This window comes from Rhipicephalus sanguineus, chromosome 2, assembly GCF_013339695.2.
Source record: "Rhipicephalus sanguineus isolate Rsan-2018 chromosome 2, BIME_Rsan_1.4, whole genome shotgun sequence".
Classification (NCBI taxonomy): domain Eukaryota; kingdom Metazoa; phylum Arthropoda; class Arachnida; order Ixodida; family Ixodidae; genus Rhipicephalus; species Rhipicephalus sanguineus.
This window is the reverse complement of record NC_051177.1, coordinates 31,146,620-31,171,973: the sequence shown is the minus strand read 5'-3', so window position 1 is coordinate 31,171,973 and position 25,354 is coordinate 31,146,620. Positions and strand designations below refer to the sequence as shown.

The following is a 25,354-nucleotide window of genomic DNA, read 5'->3' as shown; positions in this document are numbered from 1 at the left end:
GATATTGAGATAGCCGGCTACAACGCAGTCTGCCTTCCCATGTTTTCATATCCAAATAAAAACTGAACAAAAAGAGTCGTCGTGCATGGGTGTCGACTCGGATGTGCGCATGGCAGTGTGTCCGCTCCCTTTGGCGGAGACGCTCCCGGTCTGGCCGCACGGGTATATATGGGGGTTCAGCCGGTACCGGCTCTCGGCGTTGTCCGTGCAGAGGCCGGGAGCGAGACGCGACCACCGGAAAGAGATACCGGCAGCTCCCGATGATGGCCACTTGCTACTGCGCCCTCCAAAGGGCGCTGGTCAACGCACCGCGATGCACCGTCGCCGCCGCGGCTGGAGTCTGCAGCGAGGCCTTCGCCCCAGCGCCACTGCAGCACAATGCCCAGCACAGGTAGGAGCACGCAAAACTGAGGAAGAATTCATCGACGTGACTTTGTGTTGATAATTGTCGGGGTTTTACGGTGGCTTAAGCGTGCACTCCTAGAGTTACTGTCATGGGCGTCCGGAGGGGGGTGCAAGGGGGGGGGGGGGCGGCAGCTGCCCCCGCTTGGAATTTCGGATAATATTTTTCTATGCAGTAGCAATAAGCTACACAGCTGGGTTAGCGCACTCAGGTCCCGCATATCCGTGTGAAATGAGTATTAGGATCGCCAGTCAACTTTGCATGTTACTATTTACTAATCTTGCCAGTCAGGTCGCGGCAGTGAAAGAAAGGTTGCCAGTGCTAGATGCCTCTCACGCGGATGCACCCCCCCTCCCACGAAAAGTTCTGCGGACGCCCTTGGTTACTGTGTATGTCTGCAGAAACGTGCTGACACCGTTCGGTAGGGAGGCCGCGAGAATGGCATATTTTCTATGATAACAGACGCGCGCTTTTAACGATGTTTATTTTGATCGGTGCGTTCAGCCAAGCTCTGTCAGTGGTTAAGCGTGTTACAAAGAAAAGCTTGCGTTCCCGTTTCTAGAGCATCTAGTGGTTACGGGACTCGACTGCTGACCCGAAGGTCGCGGGTTCGAATCCCGGCCGCGGCGGCCGCGTTTCGATGGAGGCCGAATTCTAGAGGCCGATGTACTTAGACGTAATTAATATATAATTGTTGTTCGGGTTCTACGTCCCAAAACCACGATATGGTTATGAGGGACGCCGTAGTGAAGGGCTTCGAAAATTTCGGCTACCTGGTGTTCTTTAACGTGCACCTATATCTAAGTACACGGGCCTCTAGCATTTCGCCTCCATCGAAATGCGGCCGCCGCGACCTTAGGGTGAGTGGTCGAGCCCCATAACCACTAGATTGCCGCGGCTGGTGATTTTGTGTTCAGACGTTATTGAGTTCTTAAGAGCATTAAGGAGGAAAATCACTTTATTTGTAGGGTAGACTGCATGATACAATACAATAAAATATTGAGGCGAATGTCCAAAGGGGAACAGTCATGGCGTGGAATGCACTTAATGGAGCGAGTTGTAGTGCTCATATATATTACTTTATAAGAACAAATAGTCAACACAAGACAGTATTAGTCAACTTTAGCCGCTAACACTGGCCAACAGCCAGCCAAGGTTGGTCATCATATAGTTTAATTTGTATATAATGCTTCGCGCAAACACACACAAGCAGGCACACGCCGTGACATCATAGACGTTTATTGCGCCTGCTGGAGCCTAAGTAATACTGGTAAACATGGACTGCATTGTATATATTTACATGCGTAGTGACGACTGAAATATGGGCAGATAATTTGAAATCCGTGAGCTCACACCGACCTACTTCTAATGAAGTATCCGTGCGAAAACGAAAAAAAAGAAGAAAAAAGCAGTGACACTTCGACCTACATTATGTGTTTCTATAAGCAACCTGTGACCGTAAAATTAAAGAAAAATGAGTGTTGTAGGAGTACGTTAGCAGTGCCTTCATTTTCTCACAACAACGCTGCCTATAAGAGAAACGCCGCAGTTTCGGAGGAGCAGAGGGGAGGGGAGGGTTTAAATTAATTATGACCGTTCTCAATTCGCGCCCCAATAAACTATAGTAATGTGAAAGGTCGGGTTAGAATTTTTATTTATTGCGACAAGGCTTGCCCTTAAGGCATTATAATTTGTGTGTATTTAGTATTAGATGTATGTTGCAAGGCCTGTAATGTGTGTGATTTGAAGCAGTGCCTTGTGGAATGTATCCAGCGGTCATAGCTGGTCGTGACACTGCAGAGAAGGCCGGCTTGCAGTGGGAGACGACATCGTTCTTGGACGAGAAAAAACCGAAGCACAGACAGCGGCAAGCACCATATACTCGTACGGGAGCGCATATCGGTGCCGTAAGAAACGCAGCCGTCGCGTATGGGATTCGCACCCGCTACCTCTTCATCGAGAGATCAAAGACAGATATCTCTAAAAACCCGAACCCCTTTATGGCACGGCGCTCGACCAACAGTGCATTGATTGCTCAACTTTTTTAGCCAGTCGTGCACGTTCGAACTATTAAACGCACTGACAGCGATGCGACCCAAAGACATTACGAAGCAGCGCAATTTAAATCTTGCTGTGCAGTCGTGTATCGCCGCCGTTGTGATGTATTCCTCCGCAGGGCCAATCCTCCGCCTCAAGGTTGCGAGAATTTTCCTACAATGCTGCGCCGCATGGCACGTTTCCCGTCCCTCTCATTTGCTTCTTCGCTGCTCCTGGCCGGGTTTTCCCCGAAACTAAATCTGAGTCTCCATCTTCTCCAACATCCGTTTTTCTGTTTTCTACGCTATTCTTCTTTTTCTTTATTTCTTTCTTTCTTTCTTTCCTCCTGTCTGAGTATTCTTAACGATTGTTCCCGTGTTCCTGCATTTTTGTCAGTTCCACATCGCTTCTGTCACCCCCCCCCCCCTCTATGCTCTTCGCTCATTCCGTCCTTCATGATCGGTCGCCTTCACCTCTTAGTCTTTCGTTTATTATTATTATTTTCTTTCCATTTCCTTCCACGACATTTATGTACATATCTGATCTCTCCTTTTTTTTATAATAAAGTGGCTTTGCCGCATAGCAGCTGGGTGCTGCAACAAAGACAAGCCTTTCTTTCTTTCTTTCTTTCTTTCTTTCTTTCTTTCTTTGTGAGTATTGTGGACGATTGTTTTCGAGTTCCTTTATTTTTTTTTTCAGTTGCACATTACACATCGCTTCCTCCTCCCCCCCCCCCCCCCCCCCCCCCCCCCTCCCCAACCCCCAATTCTCTTCGCTCTCCCCGTCATTCATAATCTGTTACCTTCGCTTCTTAGTTTTTCGTTTATTATTATTAGTTTGTCTTTCGATTTCCTTCGATGACATCTTTAAACACGTAGTCTCACCTTTCTGTAATAAAGTGGCTTTGCCGCATAGCAGCAACGTGCTGCAAAAAGCCAAGCTTTTGTTTCGTTGTTTCTTCCTTTTTTTCTCTTTTTTTTCCTTTCTTACTTTCTTCTACAAAATCTCTGGCAACTGTCATCGAGCAGGTGCGAGAAGTTCGCATGGTTGTCGAGAGAGACGAAATTTATTTCCGTGTTCGTGCCTCATTTAAAACGCAAAGTGTGGCTTTATATTCGATATAACTTTGTGACGGCACTGCAGTTGTATCTTGCGTTGTTACACTGATTTAGTGGGCGCTTGCTACAAAGTCGTTCTTTGGCTGCATGAATGAAGCACAGCACGATCTTGACGTTCTACGAACATTAAATGACTTACGATTATTCCAAAAGCATTTGCCCGTTGGACAACTCTTATTGTGTAAACAAAAAGCCGCATCCCGCCCTCTTGGCGAAAAATGTATCTTCTGGACTGCCAATGACACAGAAAAGAATTATGCTGACACGTAAGTACATTTATCTAGAGAGAAATCAGGCCTTCATGCTAACTGAGGCGGAGAAGCGATCATGCAAAGCAAGCGCGTATGACTTATCTCGAGTCACGTAAAATTTCATTTTCCCCCCTTATAGCTAGGGCTCCGTGTTTTCGGTGCTTTTTTTTCTTGAAATTCGGAGGGTGTTTCTCGATGTTTATTTTTCTTCTTGGAGAAAATTCGGTGTTTATCGGAATTTATTTCTCGTAAATCCCCAATTCTCCGAAATTTGATGTTTAATTCTGCATTATAAGTCGTTGCGATGTGTTCTCATTAATCTTATTTCCAAAGAAAATGCGTTGCATTGTTGCTGTTAATTCTGTTTCTCCATCCTTACATTTTTTTTCTCACTTCCTGTTCATTTAGCCTGTTAATAAGGCTGTAGATGTGCACTGCTGTAAACCCGCCAACGTGTACTTTTGGGGGGCAGGACCTGCTTCTCAGCTTTTTCTCCCAGCCGCCCTCATCTTGTTGGTGAACTTATAAAGAATCTATTACTATTATTACTCTCGATACGTCAAAATCCTAAATGAAATCATATCTCAACACGAAAACATGCGAACATACTAAGTGTGTTCTAGATGCCTGGAAGGTTTGAAAGCACAGACACGTTACAAGCACTCGCAAATGCTTGAATACAAAACACCTACGTTTGTTCGTATTGCGGCCTTAAAGCTTGTTGTAATAGACGCAAGCATTCTTTACGAGGTTGCTGCCACTGATGGATGTGCGCTCCGTTCGATTGATGATTCTTAGCTTTGAAAATGCCGTTTGAATGGTGAAAATTCCGATTGAAAATCGGAGTTTATCGGATAAATCCGAATTGTCAAAAATTTTAGCAGCGAGTGTTTATCGGATTTCTTCAGATTTATCCGAAAACATGGAGCCCTACTTATAACATACAAAAAAGCGGTTGCCTACGACGTTCTTGGTTTCGCGAACGTTGAAAGGGCAGAGGACGTCTTAGAATGCAATGACCAAGATGACAGGTCAGCTATACATTGCGTACTGACCAACTTACCACTTGCACAAAAGAAACCTTAGGCGGAAGTCGATGAATACAGCATACAACAAAAACGGCCCCCCCTCCCCCTCCCCTCCTTTTAGCGACATAGGCAAAGAGGTTCTTTCAACTCTCTCGGATCGCGACAGTTAAGAAAAAAAAAAAAGGCAGTCTTGATGGGTCCTCATCCGGCCTGCCATCTTCCGTCTTTTTCATGCACGAGTGAACCTCATTGCTATCAACGATGGATATAGAACGGGTGGCAGTGGCCTTTTATTTTTATTTTTTAACTTAGCTCCATGTGCTACGTGAAGCAGACGACATTCCTCCCCCCATCTCCTTTGTCCCGGTGATGTAGATACAATACATAGATCACAGCAAACGACGCAACGTAAGATGAGAATGCCGTCGCACGCTCCCAACGTTGACGTCCCGAGGAGGATGAACGCCGGTGATTGTGTTTTTTTTTCATGTTTTTGTTTTTCTTCTTCCTTCGTCGCTTGGTCGATGGAGTTCGCCGCAGACGTGCGGACACTCGCACCGCACGTTTCAACTCTCCTATCTCATTTATCTCAATTTCTTTTATATCTCTACTCCCTTCCCTGTGGCGCTGAGCTGTAGGGCTGCAAAAAATAACTCGCAGGGTCCCTTACGCATTCGCCTAAGACGACTCGAAGGCGAAAGCCATCTTCTTCTTTTTCTTCTCAGTCGATGTATTGATCCTCACCTGGTTTTGGACTGCCTCCGTGATCGACCTACCTTTTACCGAACGACGATGTCATGTGATGACGTCATTGTTTTTGGTTATCTGTGACGTCATCACGTGATGTTGGGTTTCTGCATCACTCGTGCTGACGTCGCCGACGGTCAATTTTTGTGTTTGATGATGCATCTATAGCTTTCGCCCTAACAACACCGCTGCCCCCCCCCCCCCCTAAAATTAACCGCTTCCTCTTCTTCTTCGTTTTCTCCGTTCAACGACATTGCGCAGTGTGCGTGGCGCAGTGCTGCTAGTGTGCAAAGATGATGGCCACCGCGGCAGTGTGCACTGTGCAGTGCAGAGGCACGCGGGCCGCACCCATCTGGTGTAGACGTGGCAAAAAAAAAGAAAAAAAAAAGAAGGGGAAGCGTCCGTCTGTCGTCTGCTTGTAAATCGATCGTCCGCTGCCAGGCAATCTCGTTCACAGGACGCCAACTTTTCTTTCCGTATACGTGTGTGTTCGCTTTCGGCATTTTTTTTCGTTGTCTTTTCCTTTGTCTCTCTCTCTCTCTCTCTCCACTTTCTGCGTCTCTCCCCGTACGCCTCCTCGCTTGTTTCGACGTCCATTTCGCCTACGTGACAGTCTCCTCTCTCCCCCGCTTCTTTTTTTATTATTTATTCTCTTGCCCTCGCAATGCATTGGCTCGCCGGTCTCCTAACCTTGACTCTGCCGTCTATAGCTTCCTGGCGCGTTTATGATGTTCCTTTATTTTTTCTCACTTTCCGACGAGCACTGGACTGTGTCGTCGAACCTTGGTGCCCCGCGAGACCGCTAGAAAATGTAACTTTATACTGGTTCAATCGGTTGCGATTTCCGTTGCAATAAAAGTTCCACGGTGGTTCTTCTTGGGCAAGTAGGCGGGGCTCTGCCCAACATTGATATTGGACTTCATTCTCGTTGTATTGCGAAAGAGTTTAGTTTAAACGCTCTCTGGGGACGTTCGCCGAACAAATAAAAATAACGCCTGTCATTCGAGAAAGGAGAAACAAAAAAAAATTGAAGGAAAAGGATGGTGACGACATCAGGCTGGAATGTTTTTTTTTTTTTTTCTTATAAGACCAGTTCGGTTACTCCCATTGTGTCGTCTGCTTCCTGTTTCCTACGTTACGCCAGTGTCGCCGCATTGCTGTATTTCAACACCACCTTTCGTCTGCTCTGCTGCATATGCAGTGTCAGGATGGACAAAGTTTCGTTGCGAAATGTGTTTGTATACTCTATGGGAGTTGTCAAGTTAGGTACTGCCTTTTCACGCGAACGTATCTTTTAAAAGCTCATTTCATTAAAAAAGATGGCGTTTGATGTTGCAACAGGATTCTAAATAAAGACTAAACCGTGCATTTTAGTCACGGGAAGGTCGTTTAATCATCTTCGCAGCTCTAGCAGCTGCGGCGACGGTGACATTGACGTGATAAATGAGATCGGCAGCGTCACCAGGCCTGTGGATGGTGTTTACATATAGTACCGGTAGATTTGTTTATTACTTAAAATGACAGAAAGTTAATCGAGTTTCTTGGGATTCATCATGAAATAAAGTAAATGCGGGCATACACATGGGCGTCCGGAGGGGGGTGCAAGGGGGGGCGGCGGCCCCCCTCTGGAATTTCGGATAATATCTTTCTATGCAGTAGCAATAAGCTGCACACATTCGTTGGCACACAAAAGGTCCGCATATCCGTGTGAAACGGCCTTCAGGATTGCCAGCCAACTTTGCACGTTATTACATATTATTGACTAACCTTGCCGGTCAAGTGACGTTAGTGAATCCTCCCCCCCCCCCCCCCCCCCGTGAATGCACCCCCCTGGAAAAATTTCTGCGGACGCCCTTGGGCATACACGGGCACAATAGAAAGGAACAATTAGAGGCATGGCGTTAGTGTTACTTGTTATTTTTTCTTGCGTCCGTGCACGCGTTAACTTCTTTCACGATGTTTATAGCGCTACATCAGAAATATGCATGCGCTCGCACAAGCCACGTCGAATTCCCTTCGCTGCCTCCACACTATCGTAGAGTATCTTATAAATATTGTAGGAAATTCTACGTCCGAGGTCGTGCAGATCAATGTTACTAGCATTCAAATTTGAGCACTGTTAGGTATCGGGTATCTCAGCTTGCGGCTGCTTCTGCGCAGAGCTGATAGACGGAGCGGACAAGGCGACGGTGAGTTAAGGCAAATTTATATATATATAACAGAGGCGTTACATGTTCGGCACTGGGGCCTACAGCTTATGGGGCTCGCACTGAGGTGAGACGACGACCCGGGATTTCTTCGTTCGCTGCTTTCCGTCTCCGCGCAGCTTGGTTCTTTTATAGCCCTGGCCGATTCCTTGCATCAGCCAGTAGTTCAAAGCCTCCAGTCAGGTACCGCCGTTGGTCGCTGGCTGGAATGGGATCCGTGGATGAGAGGGCTTGCCGCACGTTGCGTGAGAAATTGCCGTCGGTTGCGTCAGACGCATCGCAGGAGTTTCCGGGGGTGGAATGAGACTTCCGCTTTAGTTGGCCCCCGTTTACATCAGGCACCTCGCTGGTGTTGACGCCACTTGCGTCAGACGTTGCACCTGCTTGAACGCCTTGCCGAAGCAAGGAAGTTTGGGTTGGGAGCCCTGGCATGTAACAGCACCTTCGACAATAGAGAATCGTGGAAGCAGTATTTTCCTTGAGCTAAGCTCGATGGCGTAATCACCGTTCCGCGAGACTCAACTAGGTCATGACGCGACGATTCCAAGATTCGAGTGGTCCGAGGTAGCTCTAATAATATCTTGGGTTTTACGTGCTAAAACCACGATATGATTATGAGGCACACCATCCGGAAATTTCGACCATTTGGCGTTATTTAGCGTGCACTGACATCGCACAGCACACGGGCCTCTAGCATTCCGCCTCCATCGAAATGCGACCGTCGAGGCCGGGATCGAACCTGAGTCCTTCGGGTGAGCAGCCGAGCACCTTAACTACTGTACCACCGGCCCTCAAGGTAGCTCTGAAAACGTGCGGGCTGAAATAGAAGGGGCCCATGTGATACCCGCGCCGGTTGTTTATTGTTTGGCGGCCGCGGTGACACGCTCGATAGTGCTCCGAAAAAACGACACGCTGTTGTCAGCCGGCTCGCGGGGCCGCTTTGCGCCTTCAAGCAAGCGTCCGTGGCGGGGCGACCGGAAAGCCGTGTTCCCACGCACGCAAAGGGTTCACCGGCATGAACAGTAGGCCTCAGATGTTTACGGGACTCCTCAGTTAAATTCTTTTTGTAACGTCTTTCAGTTAACATCTATTTCAACAACAACAACAATAATAATAAACATTCGCATTTCCTTCTGCTGATGTTTAAAATTTTCCGAAAATCATGTGCGGTATATTTCTGTAGTATACTAAGGGAGGACGCAGAATGTGCGCTTGAGGCACAAATACCGCCCCTACCCTACCCCCGTCCGCTGTGCGTAGAAATTAAGGGAATAAATTACCGACGATTGCACTTCCTGGAATACATTTTACCAGCGAGAATACGACAAGGACGAAGAAAGATGCACACAGGACGATCGCTAGACTTCTTTCATTTTAATTGTTGGGGTTTTACGTCCCAAAACTGCGATATAAATATGAGGAACGCCGTAGTGGAGGGCTCCGGAAGTTTCGGCCACCTGGGGTTCTTTAACGTGCACCTAAATCTAAGTACACGGGCCTCAAGCTTTTTTTGCCTGCATCGAAAATGCGGCCGCCGCAGCCGGTATTCGATCCCGTGACCTTCGGGTCAGCAGTCGAGCACTTTAACCTCTAGACCACCGTGGCGGGTGATCGCTAGACTTCAACTGAAATTTTACTTCGGACACATGACATATGTGAAGCGATAACAACCACAAAAACATCTAAACTGATCGTAGCGTCACCATTACGTGAAAAGCTACACGTGCCAAGCTATGAGTCGAGCATGCACCCTTGTACGAACCTAATCAGGGGCGTAGCCAGGGGGGAGGGGGGGTTCAACCCCCCCCCCCCCCCCCCGAAATTTTTCAGTTTTGCTTGCGTGTATATACACGCGCACATACAAACGCACGCACGAACATACATAAAGTATGGTTGACCCCCCGCCCCCGAAAACAATTTCTGGCTACGCCCCTGAACCTAATCTTTGTATAATTTCTTTTTTAGGGCCATTGAGGGTACACTCACGCACATGTCTGCCTGCCTGTGCAAGTGCATAGCTTCTGACGACACACCGCGCCTTCGGCAATTCTGCATGTGTGTATATACACGCACACATACAAACGCACGCACGAACGTACATAAAGTGCGGTTGAAGCGTAGTTCAGCAATTTTACATGTGTATATGTACACGCTCACATACAAACGCACGCACGAACATACATAAATTGCGGTTAAATAGTGGTTCAGCCATTCTGCATGTGTATATGTACACGCACACACACAAACGCGCGCACGAACATGTATAAAGTGTGGTTGAAGTGTGGTGCAGCAATTTTACATGTGTATATATACACGCACACATACAAACGCACGCACGACCTTGCATAAGGTGTGGTTGAAGTGTGGTTCAGCAATTTTGAATGTGTATATATACACGCACAGTTGAACCCCCACCCGCCTCCCCGAAAAAAATATCTGGCTACGTCCCTGCAACGAGCCCTCATCGGCACACTTCCTGCTGTTAAGATGAAGGTGGCGGGTTCGTTTATCGGATCCGTCGGCCACATTCCGTTCATTGCAGAATGCCGAGGAAAACAAAACGACCGCGTAATAAGATATCGGCGCACGTTGAATTATGCAGAGCCCACTAGCCGAACCTCCGATGTTACTAATTTAAAGAACGCCAGCTTGCCGGACTCAATTTATCCGAGGAGTGAACTTGAGGTAGTAGGTATTGATTAACGCCGAAAACTTAGCACTAAAAACGAGATAATGACGAAGGTTGAGCTCGTGGTGTGCACGCTGCATTCGCCTTTGTTTCGATTTAAGCGCTAAATTTTCGGCACGAGCTCATCACCAGCTATATGGGGTCATAGTTAAAACAGCGCAACGTGAAACACGGACAAGTATAGAAACAGGACTATAGCGCTAGTCCCGTTTCCATTTGTCCATGTTTAATTCTGCGCTGTTTTAAATATTACCAACCGGCTCGCATTCAGACGCTCTTAAGTTACCATGCGGCCGTTAGGGCCTCTGACACAGTCCGCGTGAGATTTTCGGACTGGAGGCCCCGTATGAAAGGAAAATGTCGATTAGCTCGTCCTCGCGCTAGCCTCCCGCGGATAGTTCAAGTGGTAGAGCGACCGCCTCAAAAAGGGTTTCGGGATCGAATCCCGAATCGGGACGACTTTTTCGTCAGCTGGGAAGCTTTGTTTCTGAAGCATCTTCGCGGCAATTATTGTACATCTTCCCGCTAAAAGCGAGTGGACTACGATATTTTTCTTCTCATGAACCTCGCCGTAGTTTCTGCACAATTTTTTTAGCTGGAATTTAAATATTTAATGTTGTTTCATTCATAAGGCCCTCGTATATTGATATCGCTATACCACGTAGTAGCGGCAGAGTCCCTTTGGTGGAGAAAGAAGACTGGATGAAAAGAGATGAAGCAGTATCCTATCCTTCATCTCTGGCATCCGCTCTCTCTCTCTCTCTCTCTCTCTCTCTCTCTATATATATATATATATATATATATATATATATATATATATATATATATATATATATATATATATATATATAGTTATGACGTAAAACCCAGATTGACATCTATGTTTCTTGCGACCTCGACACTGCCTCCACGTTTCAGTCTCAATTTACTCTAATTACTGATGGAAAGAAGATGACTTTTAAGGGCTCTTTTTTTGTTTGTTAGACACAATATTAATGAGAACTAACAGACAATAATGCCAAGGAAAGTATAGGGGTTGCTATTTGTAATAAGTGGAATATAAATGTGAATGAAGAAAGTAAAGTGGACGGAAAGATAACTTGCCGCCGGCAGGGACCGAACCTGCGACCTTCGAATAGCGCGTCCGATGCTCTACCACTGAGCTACGGCGGCGGTCATCCCCCCGTCCACTTTATGGTGCACATATGTGGCTTTAAACTTAGGAGTGCAACATCTAATTGCTGATGTTGCACAAGAGCTTCTGCTTTGCTTCCATCTATCTCTCTCTCTCGAATAAGAAATACCAAAATTTAAATAAATTCCGGGGTTCTAATTAAATGTCATAACCACTCTCTGATTACGCCACATTCCGTTCTGGAGGTATCCAGATTAGTGTTGCACCTAAAGCAAAGTATGTGCACCTAAATTTAAGTATACCACACGGACTTTGCGACTGGGATAGGACCCATGACGTGAAAAGCGGCAGGCCATAACCACTGGGTCATACCTCGGCACATGCGAAATGTGAACTATGGCGACAAAAGGCATATACCCTGAAAGCTTCAGTGTATATGCGCGTGCGCTATTCAGTTAGACTTCCCATAACTGCCAGGAAATGTCAGAAATGAAGAAAATTTGGCCACACCATTGAAACGGACGTGCTTGTTATTTTTGAGATAACGAGGGAAGCGAGCGTGTTGAACGTTATACTCGACCTGCAAAGTATCATCACGTCGGCAAACAATTGTGGGTCCGGAACTTGTGTTCGGAATCTACGCGCCATTGAAGTGGATGATACCTATTCACAAGGCGCGTGTCATTTATCCTGACTTTTAGAAGCGTCTGAGTAAATTTTAGCGGTCTTGGAAGGTAACCGACCTCTACCTTTCTTGAAAGGTGACTGACCTCATGGTTTGTACGTAAGCACGTATACGTGCAGTTAGTATCTGATAAGCATGCCGTCCTGCTATGATGGACGGTTTCACAATGTCAGCATGCGGTCTACACTCGGAGTTTTGCAACTACGGTATACGGGTTAGATGCTTTTAAAATGAAGTCTTCTTTTCTTTTCTATTAAAATGCTCCCAGGTGAAAGCTTTTGTGAACAGGTGCACACGAATTTGCATGAAAAAAAAGGGGAGGGGGGGAAAGAGTGCTAGCAAGTGATTATTGGCGGTAGCGAACGCGGAACTGTGTTTTATGTCCTTAGCGATGCCCAAGATGTGCTCAAGATTAGCTTGAGGAATTTCGACTGTGTTCCTGGGAAAACTCCACAATAAAACCGAAAGGCGACTATCGCCATGTCGCAATCGCTGTATATTGTCACGTGTTTTTGACGATGAACCACGGAAAACCCAAGCCGGTGAAAATAGAACTCTTTATTGGGCGTACATGTGCCAAGAAAAACAAGAAACTCTCAAAGTGCAAGCAATACTCGCTGTACACTGATATTGGCGAGCACAACTGTCGGTAATCGGCTCGTTATTGAAACGCGCCGGCTTCTATACATGTAAGATCGAAAATTCCAGCGTTATCGTAGGCGGCCGCGTTAGTTCCAGAATAAACTGCACGACTACTCGCGTTGCGCGTACAATCTCATCAGAAAAGCCTAAAGCAGTCAGGGAGGTTCCCCGACATTCCGGCGCGGCTTGCGTCCAGCGGTCGTTTAACGTGTAATATATAGCCGGTTATAACCTAAGAATAAGTGTAAGCTCCGCCCAAAGGCGTCGCTTTCCCACCCAGAGGAAATTTGCATAGGTGCCCCATCCAATCACATTTGCTAATTTCCGTGACGTCAGGCACCTTTCGCGTATTTCAGGTAGGCGATTTTTCCGTACGGACACATGTTCCTGTTGCTGGATTTCTGTAAAAAAAAACTTCAACTTCCTGGCGAATTGCAGCAAATATTCGAACATCATTTCTCGAGATTACGTAATATCTTGAGTAGGGACGACGATCGCTTGATTATTAATATGCGTAGCATTCACATTAGCATCCAAAAAGTACTTACGGTTGTAACGGAAACGTATACAGCACGACTCTCTTGCCCAGATGAACGGCAGGTGCGCCGCACTCCTTGGGGCGGAGCTTTTATTTAGGTTGTAACCGACTATAGGCCGGTCAGATGAAGATACAGAAAGAAGCGCGTGTGGTAATATGAGGTAGGGGCAGAGTCGCCCTAACGCATTTTCTTCTTTATTCATAGTTTCTCATCTTGTTAGCCATACCGACGTCGGCTCGTCAACAGTTGTGCCCCTTCGCGGTTGTTTCTCATTTTGCAACAGCTGCGCTTCAAATGCTTCCGAGGTTTTAAACCATGTTCCGCCCCGAGTAACTGCTCGTACTGTTGCTGAGCTCACGGTTTTGCAAGCGCTGTTACCTTTCCCATTCTCCTTCTTTGAATCCCCGTGTCGCCTTTTCCCTCGGTGGTTGATCTCCTTTGCTTCCTTCCCGATATTTCTATTCTCACACACGTGTTGCGAATTCAACCTTGAATTCTCCATCCGCCTCGTCTTTGACGTAGAAAATTCCGTTATAGTTGCGTTACTTGAACGCAGTGCCGGAGCGCGGGCAAAATTAATGAAGGCGTCCTACGGCAGGTGCGCATTTATACTGCATCTGACCTTTGTCGCTGCTACGCAATAGTCAAAGGCCACGAAGATAGCGCGCGTGATTCTCACTGGATGCGGCTCCCCGAAGCAAAAGAAGTGAGAGCAAGGTAGAATAGACGCCAGAGGGAAGTGGCGAGCGTGGTGTCTGGCGCAATTTGGCCCCGCAACATACCGGTCGTGACCCAACCTGCGCAGTTAACGGTGTTTCCTTTGCGCAAAGGAAGGAGTATGGAAGGAACGGGAGTAGGGAAGAGGCGCGCACGATACGTCACCACCGCCAGAGATCGGCGGCGAGGGGGAGGTGGATACCTTCACGGCAGTGGTCAAAATGAAAGTGGACGGTGCGCCGCGGGAGAGAAGTGAAAAGTATGCCTGCTGCGGCCTAACAAACAGCGTCTTCATCGTGGAGGCGCGTAAATGAACCGTCGTCAGGGGCAACGGGAAAACGGGGAATACTACGGCACAAAGCGAAAAAACTTTTCGCGAGAGCGCTTCTCGAATAGGAGAGAAAAAATACATGTACCGACACGAGGAGCGCGCTGCGCGAGCGCCACGCGCACCAGCGCCGCCGCGACCGCAGTGAGGCGCTCCCGTTCGAAGTCGCCAGCCAGCGGAGCGCGGCGTAGTCTCTTCTTTGCAGTTGCCTTCCACCTCCCTCGCCGTACTGCTTCCCTTTCGACGCGAGTGCCTCCTTCCCACTTTTCCCTTCGCCACCCAACTTCTCGCGACCCTTTCTTCCCTTCGACCGCCTCTCCGCTCTCCAACGGTCTCTCGCCCACCCTCCCTACGTCCCGAAATGGGGAAGCGCGCTCATTCTAGCGACGTCAGCTGGCTGCGCGGCGGCGAGCGCTTGCGGCGCTGCTCTACCAGGCTCGCTCGCCCCGGCGAAAAAGCGCGCCGCTAGTCACGCTACGGATAACCGGTGCTGCCGCCGTCGCCTCGGGCTCGCGCCACAGACCGCGCTGCGCACCGGCCACCACGACGCCGACGCCGCCGTCCGGGAAAGAGTGCACGCCGGAGTTGGCTCGGCGGGATTTTTTTTTCTTTGTGTCTGGTAAAGGCCGGTAGTGAGGTGCTGAAGAAAGTGTCGGAGTGCTACGCCGTCGGTGGGCCTTGAGGCCACCCGACCGTCCAGCAACATCCGGGGTGCCGTCGTCTGTGATCGACAGGTGAGAATGAATGGGGCAATCAGTAGCGGCATCCCTCATCCTTTTTTTTCCCTTCGATCGAGAGCTCACTTACAGCCGGCACAAGAAAAAAAAAACACGCTCTATAAGCGGTACACGGCGAATTGAACGGCACCACGCAGACTGAACTGACGTCCGCGACTGTCTGTCTGGCTGCTTCGATTGAGCGTGGGGATCGTCAAATCGAATTAGGAAGCTAAACTCGATCTCGCCTTTTTTCCCGTCGCCAAAGCGGGAATGCGCTTACGGTAGATGCCACCTTGGTCGCGTGGTCGAGCTTGCCCAGTCGGAGAGCGTGTGCGCCGGTTATTCGTAGGAAATCCTGGTGCAACCAGCTCCCTCCAGTGACCGTTGCAAGCACCGATTCCGCGATACGCGCACGTGCCTACGTACTCGCCTCGCCGCACCGGCCAGTAGATGTCGACAGAGCACGTCAACGCCACGTTGTGCATGCCCATGTTTGGTCATTCAGCCGGCATTTAAGACGTTCACTTCGTAAAAAAATAATGCCGTACTCTTTAATGCATGGCGAATTGTTCACGTCCTGATCTTTTGTTCTTGGAGTTACACAACGCAGTTCTCTGAAGCTTAATTAGTGACCATTCTACTAAACTGAAATTAGTCGTCTTGTTGGCTTTGGCTTAAGGAGGGAGCGAGGAAGCGTCCGCTAACGACTGTTCGATTAATTCCATTTGATCGATCGACAACGTTTAGCGTATTTCAGCTATGCTTGAGTGCGGTATAGGTAATACTCCAGAGCTGCATATAGCGTTTTCTTCCGCACCCACCTAAACATAAGTACTTTTTTTGCTTCCAGATTGTGATTTGAGCGGCATGCAAGTACTGAGGAATAAGCATGTGGCTGTTTTTAAGACAAATCATGACGGCGTTTCAGAAACGGCATTTATCTTACCCTCTCTCGCGATCGGATGCCCCGTGATGAGTGACAACGTGTGGCTCGCGGCTGAGCGCATTCAGCGTCCCTGGTAACCGTGTTAGTTACGGAGCAGATTACGCAATCACCCGGAAGGTGGTTGATGTTCCACTCAATACTCATTGCGCAATGCGCGAACTAACTTGTTATCTCTCTCTCTCTTTTTTTTACTGCCGTAAGTAGGAAGCTGCGTCTTTATAGCACATGTGACGTAACACCACGCTCACTTCGCTGATTTAAATGCTGCTAATATGAGAATAATTGCTGGGGTTTTGCGTGCTAAAATCACGATATATGATGGAGTCACGCCGTTGCCGGGTACTCCGGACTAATTTCGACCACCTATAGGGTTATTTAACGCGCACCTAAACGTAAGCTCATGGATGTTCTTTGCATTCCGCCTCCCATCGAAATGCAGCCGCCGTGACCGGTAATATTGAACCCGCGCCTTCGAACTGACTTAAAAGTTGGTGTCACAAGCCAGCAAAAAGGGGTATGGAAGTAATAATTAGTCCACCTCGGTGGTAGAGTGCTTACGGGGCTCGGCTGCTGGCCCGAAGGTCGCGGGTTCAATCCCGGCCGCGGCGGTTGCATTTCGAGGGAGGCGAAACCTAAGAGGCCCACGCACTGCGCGATGTCAGTGCACGTTAAGGAACATCAGGCGGTCAAAATTTCTCGAACCCTCCACAACGGCGTGACTCTTGATCATATCGCGGTTTTGGCACGTAAAACCCCACATATTATTATTAATAATAGTTAGAACGGAGTTCAACATTTAAAGATACGAGTTGAAGATTCCAAAGTACTTAATTCAACAAATTACACAAGTAAACGGCATGGGCGATGTATGAAGGAAAGCTTGATGCAGCCGAAGGTCCTAAGGAACTTTGTGAGACTCAATAAAGAACCCGACACACGTTGTCGCGCAAACACCAGAGAGAAGATTGAGTTTATTCAGAACCAGTGAGAAGTGGAGCGAGCGAAAACTTCTTTAGTCAGCTGCCAATCCCAACGACTACGATTTGTCAGAAGTCTGTGTACTTTTGTTCCTTTCGCTAAAGTGTTGCTACCTAAAGTTCTTACGCTTCAGTATCTTAGGAGCCTCTATTTTCTTTTTGCGTCGTTCGGTTCCAAACGATAACCAGCATGCAACAAAAAGAGCGCGCGCATGCGCTTTCGCTGCATGGCAGCATGGTAACTGAACGAACAAGAAAAACTTGGATCAACCATACGATATGTTTTCTGGAGAACTAAGACTCGGAAAAAAAAATTTTTTCGTGGGAGGCCTAGGCCAACGAACCTAAATTGCTGGTTCATAATAAAGTTTATTCCTCCTCCTCAAGCTTCAGCGAACGGTTCCCCTATACTTCCGACTATTTTCGAACAACTGCGTGGTATTTCGGAAATAACGAACCTTCGTGTGCCGTGAATTCCTAACAAGCTGATTTCCCTTGTTGCTGAGTCTGTTTTTGCGATGTTTTCTTGCCGCGCGAATGTTACATTCTACTGCGATATTTTTTTTTTTGTTCGTTAAATTTTGCTAAGTGAGAGTAAGAAAGCTGTCTATAGCTATATGGCTCACGTAGGGACCACGGAGAAAAGAAATAGTGTCATTCGTTAAAGTACGTACTTCAGGAACTGCTCGCTGTGGGTTACATAACTACCGGGCTGACAGTTCGTATGTTATCGCTTCGCATTTCGGTCCAATTAGTTTCGTATTCCCTAATTTGCGCTGTTGTATCACGCTGCGAGGTAATATAGCAGAGTTAATATATTCATTCGCTTTACGTCACGCAAGCAGCCGTGCTGTCGCCGACTGTAGCGCTTTGATTTATTACGGCAGTGTACGGACCATTAGCTAGAGGTGAAGTCAGTATAGATGACCGTTAGGGAGCCATTAGAGAGCGAAGCCGGGTTTATCGAAAAGAAAATTCCGCCGAGCGAACGCGGGAAGCCTCCCCATTTCCACCCACTAATTTCCTTCCCCTGCGTAAGGTTTGCGCATGACTCGGGTCTCCTCCTCCTTTCCTTTCGAGTCCATGGACATCGCTTCCCTCCTCCGTTCCGAGACTCACGCGCCGGTTCTTCGAAAATCTCTCCACTAACCAGTTTATGAAACGCACGGAAATGAGGCTTTGTCAGCGACCTATTATCATTTTTTATTGCTCTTGTAGTAGTGGTAGTTCTTTTTATCAGCTTGAACGTAGAAAAATTGATATCGAAAACAAAAATATTGCAGTCATGACTCAGAGAGATACAAATTTTAATGACGGAAGGAAGGAAGGAAAGAGGAACACAAAAGGGAGAAGGCAGGGAGGTCAACCAGAAACGTGTCCAGTTGGCCACCCTACGCTGGGTGAAGGGGAAAGGGAAATAGAAATATGAGAGAGAGAGAAGGAAAGGAGGAAATGAGCAATAAATGCGCTGGTGAGTTATGTGTCGGTGGCACTATACAATGTTCAAAGGCGTTCACACGGGCACGTAGTCCTCAAAAAGCACAAAAGCGTTTGAACTGCCTTGTGGGCCGAAGAGCGACGGGCGATGTATTAGGAATTCAAAAACTCAGCAACGGACTAAAGTAAGAAATTTTCGTTTGTCCTGATCACTACAAACTTTTCGAACTTCCTCAATCACGCTTTTTTGCCTTGGACACTTGCTTAAGCAGGAAAATTTTCTGTTGTCGTTTTTTTGCGTCTAATAAAAGGTCAAACACTCAAGAGTCTAGAAAATGTGCTGCTAAGCGGGAGTGCACCCTGACAAAGTAATTACAGTATGTTTTTAAAAGCTAGTTTCGTTTCCTACTGTATCGTGACGTCACAACACGGTATGATCTTCTCGCCACGTGCTCGCGCAAGATATCGTGACGTTTCCACGGCCGCTCCGAACCGTGGCTCCGTCGGTGACGCACAAGCGGCCATCTTGGAAGCTTTGGCGCCTGACGTCATTACAACTAGCCAGACTGCTGCGTGAAGTCACCAGAATTCGCACTGTAGCCTGACGTCAAGCTATTGTAGATGCCGGTAGGTGCGCCATGGAAAAATTGACTTCAATATCAAAATAAAATATCAGCATGTGCTGAGCTTCACACTTGCTCATAGACATCTCTGCATACAGGTAATTTGTATAGCAGAATAAAATCGCCTTCGAAAAATGGTGTCATTACCCCTTTAAAAGTAACTTAAAGCTTCCTATAAAAGGTTTGTTAACGTTAGACAATATTAAACGCGTTGAAAAAGAGAGTAGGGCTTTTCTGCAGCACTCTTCAGATGTGTGGAGAAGCCACTTTGACATAGAACGGAGAAGCTATCGGAATGTCACTCAAAGCGACAAAGAATTTTTAAGAACTGGGGAAAAAAACGTAAATTAGTAATAAGAACGGCATATTAGGCCGGAAGGAGAAGTTGATGATAAAAAATGAGGAGACTCATGAGCGGCAAAAAAATAATAAACAATAAAATAAAGGACTCCGAAGACGATCATTAAATATGCGCAGACATCGGGAGGACAAGAAAGGAAATATAAGGCAAAATGTTGGAGAAGATGGCAATTGAAATTTGCTGATCAAAGAGGCGGGAGATGGTGCTGTATGGCGCGGACTACGCAACGCTTTTGCTATACGCATAGTAGCGAGCCTGGGATGGTGGAGTAGAGCTTTATGAAGCCCGCGAAAACCACAACGTATCCTACATTATGCGCATAAGAAGTGTGACAACGTTTTCCTACGTGTAAGTGACCTTCCCGTTCGGCTTCCGAACATTCTGCTAAGCCGTCATCTTGTTTTGACAGCAAAGTACCTTGCGGAGTTATTTGCTTCGATGCCGTCAATGCGAAGCTGTTTCCTTGGCTGGCTTCATCGGAATCGCAATGACCGCTGTCCACTTATCCGGCTATATTTGGCCGTCTGTACGGCGAGCATTAGAACGAGGCCAATATGCCCTGCCCACACCACGTGATAAAACCGAAGTGCGCGGAATTCTAAGCTCTGTACAAGAAAATGAACGCGGCCCGAAGGCGGGGTGCGCGCTTTTCTACCTGTTGGTCTGTTTTCCGCAGCTTGCTCTCGCAAATCGCCAATCATATGGGCGGAATTCGATACAGCCTCCGTGACCGGCGTTCGATTCACGGAGGCTTCATTTCGATGGCGGCCAAGTGCAGACTGCGACCTAGATTTAGGTGCCAGTCTAAATCTAGGTCGAGTGGTCAAAATCTAAATCTCAAATGGTCAAAATCATACCCGTAGTCCATTACTAAGGTGTGCTTCATAATCATATCGTGGTTTTTAGTTCGTGATGTCCCAGATTTATTTTCTTGTCAGAAAGAAGTGCGGACCGTTCTTGATTTGATGCACAGTCGGGGCAAAAGTTTAGACACCACTAAGTCTGAGAAGTCTGAGAAAACTTTGAATTTTCCAGTAATTTGTGACTGTATTCAGCCGAACTGCACAGTACATGGTGTTAGCGCGTAGAACAGGCCGGAAATCTGAATTCAAGGCTGCCTGCTGAATCTGCGGGAATATACAGCTTTTTCTAGCGTCTCTTGGTCTCTAAACCTTTGATGCGGACTGTACATATACTTCAATTCCATTCATAGCTAAAATTTTTCAGGTTTGCATGGTTGCTCCTATTGAGGTATTCTCAGTTCTCATTATTAAAAAACAAACGCCCATGATTAAAAAATGTCGCTAAGAAAAAAAGAAAGCTCTTTAAGTGAGACGGAATAAAAAAGAAGAATCGTTGCGCGAACAGGTGTGAGCTGTAATTTTTGGGGTAATCTCAAGCACAACGCTGCTGTTCTATACAGCTTTCACTGCGGCTTGTGCCGCTCCACCTCACTGCTATGTGCGGTGCACATTTAAACATTCGAGCACGTTGCTGTACCGCGTTCTTTACTATACTGTTCGTAAGTGTACTCATTTATTTTTTATGCAACTGTAGATATTCGGGAGTAGCGCAACTATACACTGTCTACCGTCTACAAAACCGTCTTTCCGCAGGACAAACCGCTTTGGATGCCCTTGACTGTCGCATGTTTATACCGGTATAGACGCTGCCTCGAACGGTCGTTCGATCGACCTGCATTGTTCTACGGGCGCTTCACTAATGGCGGCAACATGGCACGCCACGACGCTTCGTCGATTGTCTGTCTGTATGCACACAGCTTTCACTGCGACCAGTACACGCCCTGCGCAGTGCTTAAGGAACAGATCTTTATTTGCAAACGCAATGACTTCTCGACGCAGTGTGCGCGTCCTTCTAGCTTCGTTTCTCGACAGCGTTATAACGGTGGCTTACTCGCATCAGTGGTTCTTAGTCGATTTTTCAAGTCGCCCAAACTTTCGTCCCTTCACAGAAATAGACGACCTAGAGAAAGCAATATTCCTGGAAATACTGCAGCGGACGCTGCAGCAAGCAAGAAATAAAGAACGCGTGAAAACGATTATGCTATAGATCTCGACTTCACCCGCACTATTGGTTGGGCTTGTGTTGTTTAACGTCCCAAATCGACTCAGGCTATGAGAGACGCCGAAGCGGATGGCTCCTGATAGTTCTTTAACATGCACTTACATCGCGCAGTACATGGGCCTCTATGGCATTTCGCCTCCATCGAACTGCGACCGCAATGCGATCACTGTAACTAATGCGCCACCGCGGTTTTACCTGCAGCGAACTGCGTTGTTCGCTGCTAGACTTTTTCTAGGAGTGAGATTTGTTAGCGTATTTTCGACACTCTTTTGTAATTTTGGCACTCTTCTGCCAGATTTTTCCGAAGATCAGTCCTCGAAGTCTGCGAACATCGTTGAATCACAAGAAGTGCGCACCTTTTTTTTTTAATTTAATAAGGTAAAGTGGTCTGCAAGAACTCTCTAGAAGTGTCTAGGCAACGTAAGAATATAGCTGCCGCAATGGTACAATGGTTACGCTGCTCGGCAGCTGACGCGAAAAACGCGGGTTCGATCACGGTCGTGGAAGTAATCATCGGGCAAGAAGAATAATTCGGGCTCCACGCGCAGTAACGAAACAGTTTTATTTTATTAAAGTCGTTCCTCTCTCCCAGAAAGGGCTTGCTTTATTAAAGTTCAGAAACCCATAGAGAGGGAGAAAAAGAAGCTATGGAAAGGTATGGAGGTTAACCATGGTCGAGCCTGGTTTGCCAAGTTAAATGAGGGAGAGGGAAGTGGGCAGAAAACGAATAAACAAACAAAGGGAGAACAAGTGGTGTGCGAGCACTTACAGAAATTTTCATCGCGAAATCACGGACTGTAACGGAAGTTCTAACGCACAACACAAGACAAGGACCGAGTGACAACCGACGAAGACCGGGGCTGTCGACGAAGACAGTCTGTATTCGTCGGTTGTCACTTGGTCCTTGTCTTGTGATGTGCGCTATCTAGATACTGAAATAGAATACCAAAATGCTCAAACTTATGTGATTTCAAGGAACTTGGTTGTCTTGAGAAAGTCCATCAATGAAATATTCAGAATTCTCTAAGTGTGTATCGGATCGCTTTTCGCCGCAGGACGGGCTCCCAGCGGCGCGGACCAATGGTGGAGGCGCCGCTGCAATGCCAGATCCGAGACATCGTCGCTTCCGACACGCTCACGCTCCGGCAGACTGTGCTTCGACCCGACCTGGTGCGCGTCGATTACCGCGGGGACGACTTGCCGACCACCGCACACTTCGGAGCCTACGTCGACGGCCGACTGGTCGGCGTCGTGTCGGCCTTCAACGAGTCGCTCGTCTTTCCACCGCGGATGCCCGTCAAGCCGCAAAAGCAGAACTGCGCGCCGCCACCCGCCGACGTCTCCAGTGAAGTCCCGGCCGACGGCCTGTCGATTACCGCAGCCTATTTGGACGTCGAGCCCGCCGGAAAATTAGGCGACCAGAAACCGGAAAGCGAATCGAACGAGCTGATATGCGACCAAATTTCGAAGTTGTCCGTGAATGCGCCGTCCGAGCGGCAAGAAGGGACGACGCGGGTGACGGCTGTACCCGTGACGGGAGACCCGACGGCTGCGTCTGATATGGAGGCTGCGCAGGACATGAACGGAGCCTGCCGCCAGGGAGACCTGCCGAGCGCCGGGCCGACCGGCTCGAATACCGGAGCAGAGACGTCTGCGAAGGTGTCGGTGGAGTACGTGGAGCGCCCCGCGCGCCCTCCGCTTCCGAGCGTAGAGAAGGCCATCCAGCTGGCGTCAGAAGCCAGCTCTTGGCGCATCCGGGGTCTCGCCGTCGACCTCCCACTCAGGGGCCGCGGAGTCGGCTCTCGGCTCATCTCGACATGCATCCAGCACGCCATCGACAAGCGGGCTTCCTGCGTGTGGTGCGTGGCCCGCTGCTCGGCCGAGCCCGTCTACGAGAAGATGGGCTTCCAGAGGGCCGGACAGGACTTTCGCCTAGAAGGCATCGGACAAGTGTGCTACATGATTCGGGCCTTGCTCTAGCTCTGTCCAGAACTTGATGTTGGGGAAGTGGCGGACGTATGTGTGCAGAACTCTAACGTACCTAGGTTACAAAGACGCCCCCTGCAGCAATGGACCATTACAGATAGGGCCTGATACTGTTGGCACGTGTCCGAGTCTCTCGTCTGCCGGAGGCTATCTCAGTGCTTTCCGCCGCCATGCATGGCCACGTGCGTCGACGAACCACGATGCGGTGACGATGGCCGGGTGCTGCAGTTGCGGCTCTCAAGCGCTGTTATCCCCTAAAAGTGAGCACAGAAAAAGACGTTAACTGCCGACCGCACCTTTCGCGGTGGGAAGGATGGTTTTGTATACGGGGATGGGGGCTCCGGGCTGTGTGTGTGTGGCGGTTAACTGAAGCCACGGCTTGACTGTAACCGCTTTAAAGGTGCCTTGCAGGACATGTCTACATTGGTTACTTGGGGCGGCATAATGGTTACATGTTTTACTGTTTTCGTCAGTTGCGTTATGCGACCGCGAATAGCGCCGATCGCATCGCCCCTGTGTGCTGCCAACACCACCATTTGTAGGTGACGTTGGTGCTGCTCCAATAAGTGCTTTGGCCGTGTCATTCGTAAACAGCTGGCTTTCGTTTTCACGATATAGTGACGCCAACGGAGCAGAAGGGTTGTTGGGTTGTCCTGCACAGCAGACTCATCGCCTGCCCTGTGTGTGTGTGTGTATGTTCAGTTACGGTCGTTGCCTGTGTAATCCTTGTACTGTTATGACGCCATGGATCGCTTGCTTCCAGTGTGCTTACCTTCTGTCTAACTCCCTCGTAGTAGGTGACAATCCGAGTGTCATATCTTTGTTTAATTCGCATAACCTTTAACAGAGCTGTTCTCTTTCCTTTTTACTCAAGGCAGAATGCGTGTTGATCAGCTAGACGATAGCTCGACGGAGACGTCAGCACTGTGGAGCCTGTCCCGAAGCTAACACTGTATTCAGGTCACCGCTGTTGCTGTTGTCAATTGGGCACGATCCTTTAACTTTCCTACACTTGATAAAAAAAAATACTTCGCTAATCTTCATTCCCAAGTGCCGTACTATATCGCGTGCGTTGATAACAGAATCGAGAGAAATTTTACCAGCACTATTTCATCAACTCTTTTCTTTTCCACTCTTTAACATAATGTATACAATCAATACGCTTTTAGTCACGTGTAGTTATGAGGGCGCTATAAGGCCTTTCTCGCTTTTGGATGCTTATTACTTTTATGGTTGGAGTAGGCAATTAGTGTTTTAAACCGTCCCCCTACTGTCATTTCGTAACTATCTGCAATGTTCAAATCTTCGGAGAACATAAGGGATATTCGTGCAGTCACCGGTGGCCAGCTCGCGATCTAACGTCGCCTTACTAAGCGTATAGACTTCAGCGAGATCATTATAACCGTGTACCCCGAAAACTGGGATGCTTGTATAGAGACATTTCGTGAGCTTTTCAGTGATTCTCCTGTCCGATGCATTCGCTCTTCCAATGGTGCCAGCTCTCAGATTGTATACGCGGATCGAGCACAATGGTCTCGCTGTGGGACAGCCACTGTACAGATTTCGCTAGCTCTTGCTAGGCAGAGACGATGCGCTAAAGAGGGAATACCGCGGAAGCATTTTTAATAAAAATTTCTTCGCGGTCACAAACTTTGCCCCCAACCACTTTTTCTTAGACTAGAGTCGTCCATCTT

The 25,354-nt window shown here is 48.0% G+C and overlaps 1 protein-coding gene and 1 non-coding gene across 2 annotated transcripts; one reads left to right on the top strand and one right to left on the bottom strand.

The window, feature by feature from the left end:
* The first annotated feature begins 205 nt into the window (after window positions 1-205).
* LOC119382655 (uncharacterized) lies at window positions 206-25,059 on the top strand. The gene is made up of 2 exons (XM_037650454.2): window positions 206-391; window positions 22,730-25,059. Exons 1-2 carry the CDS (start codon window positions 261-263, stop codon window positions 23,652-23,654), a joined length of 1,056 nt encoding a protein of 351 aa, XP_037506382.1. The 5' UTR covers window positions 206-260; the 3' UTR covers window positions 23,655-25,059.
* Window positions 11,582-11,653, bottom strand: Trnaa-cgc (transfer RNA alanine (anticodon CGC)). The gene has a single exon. It is a non-coding gene; the product is annotated as a tRNA-Ala (tRNA).
* Window positions 25,060-25,354: the final 295 nt, after the last annotated feature.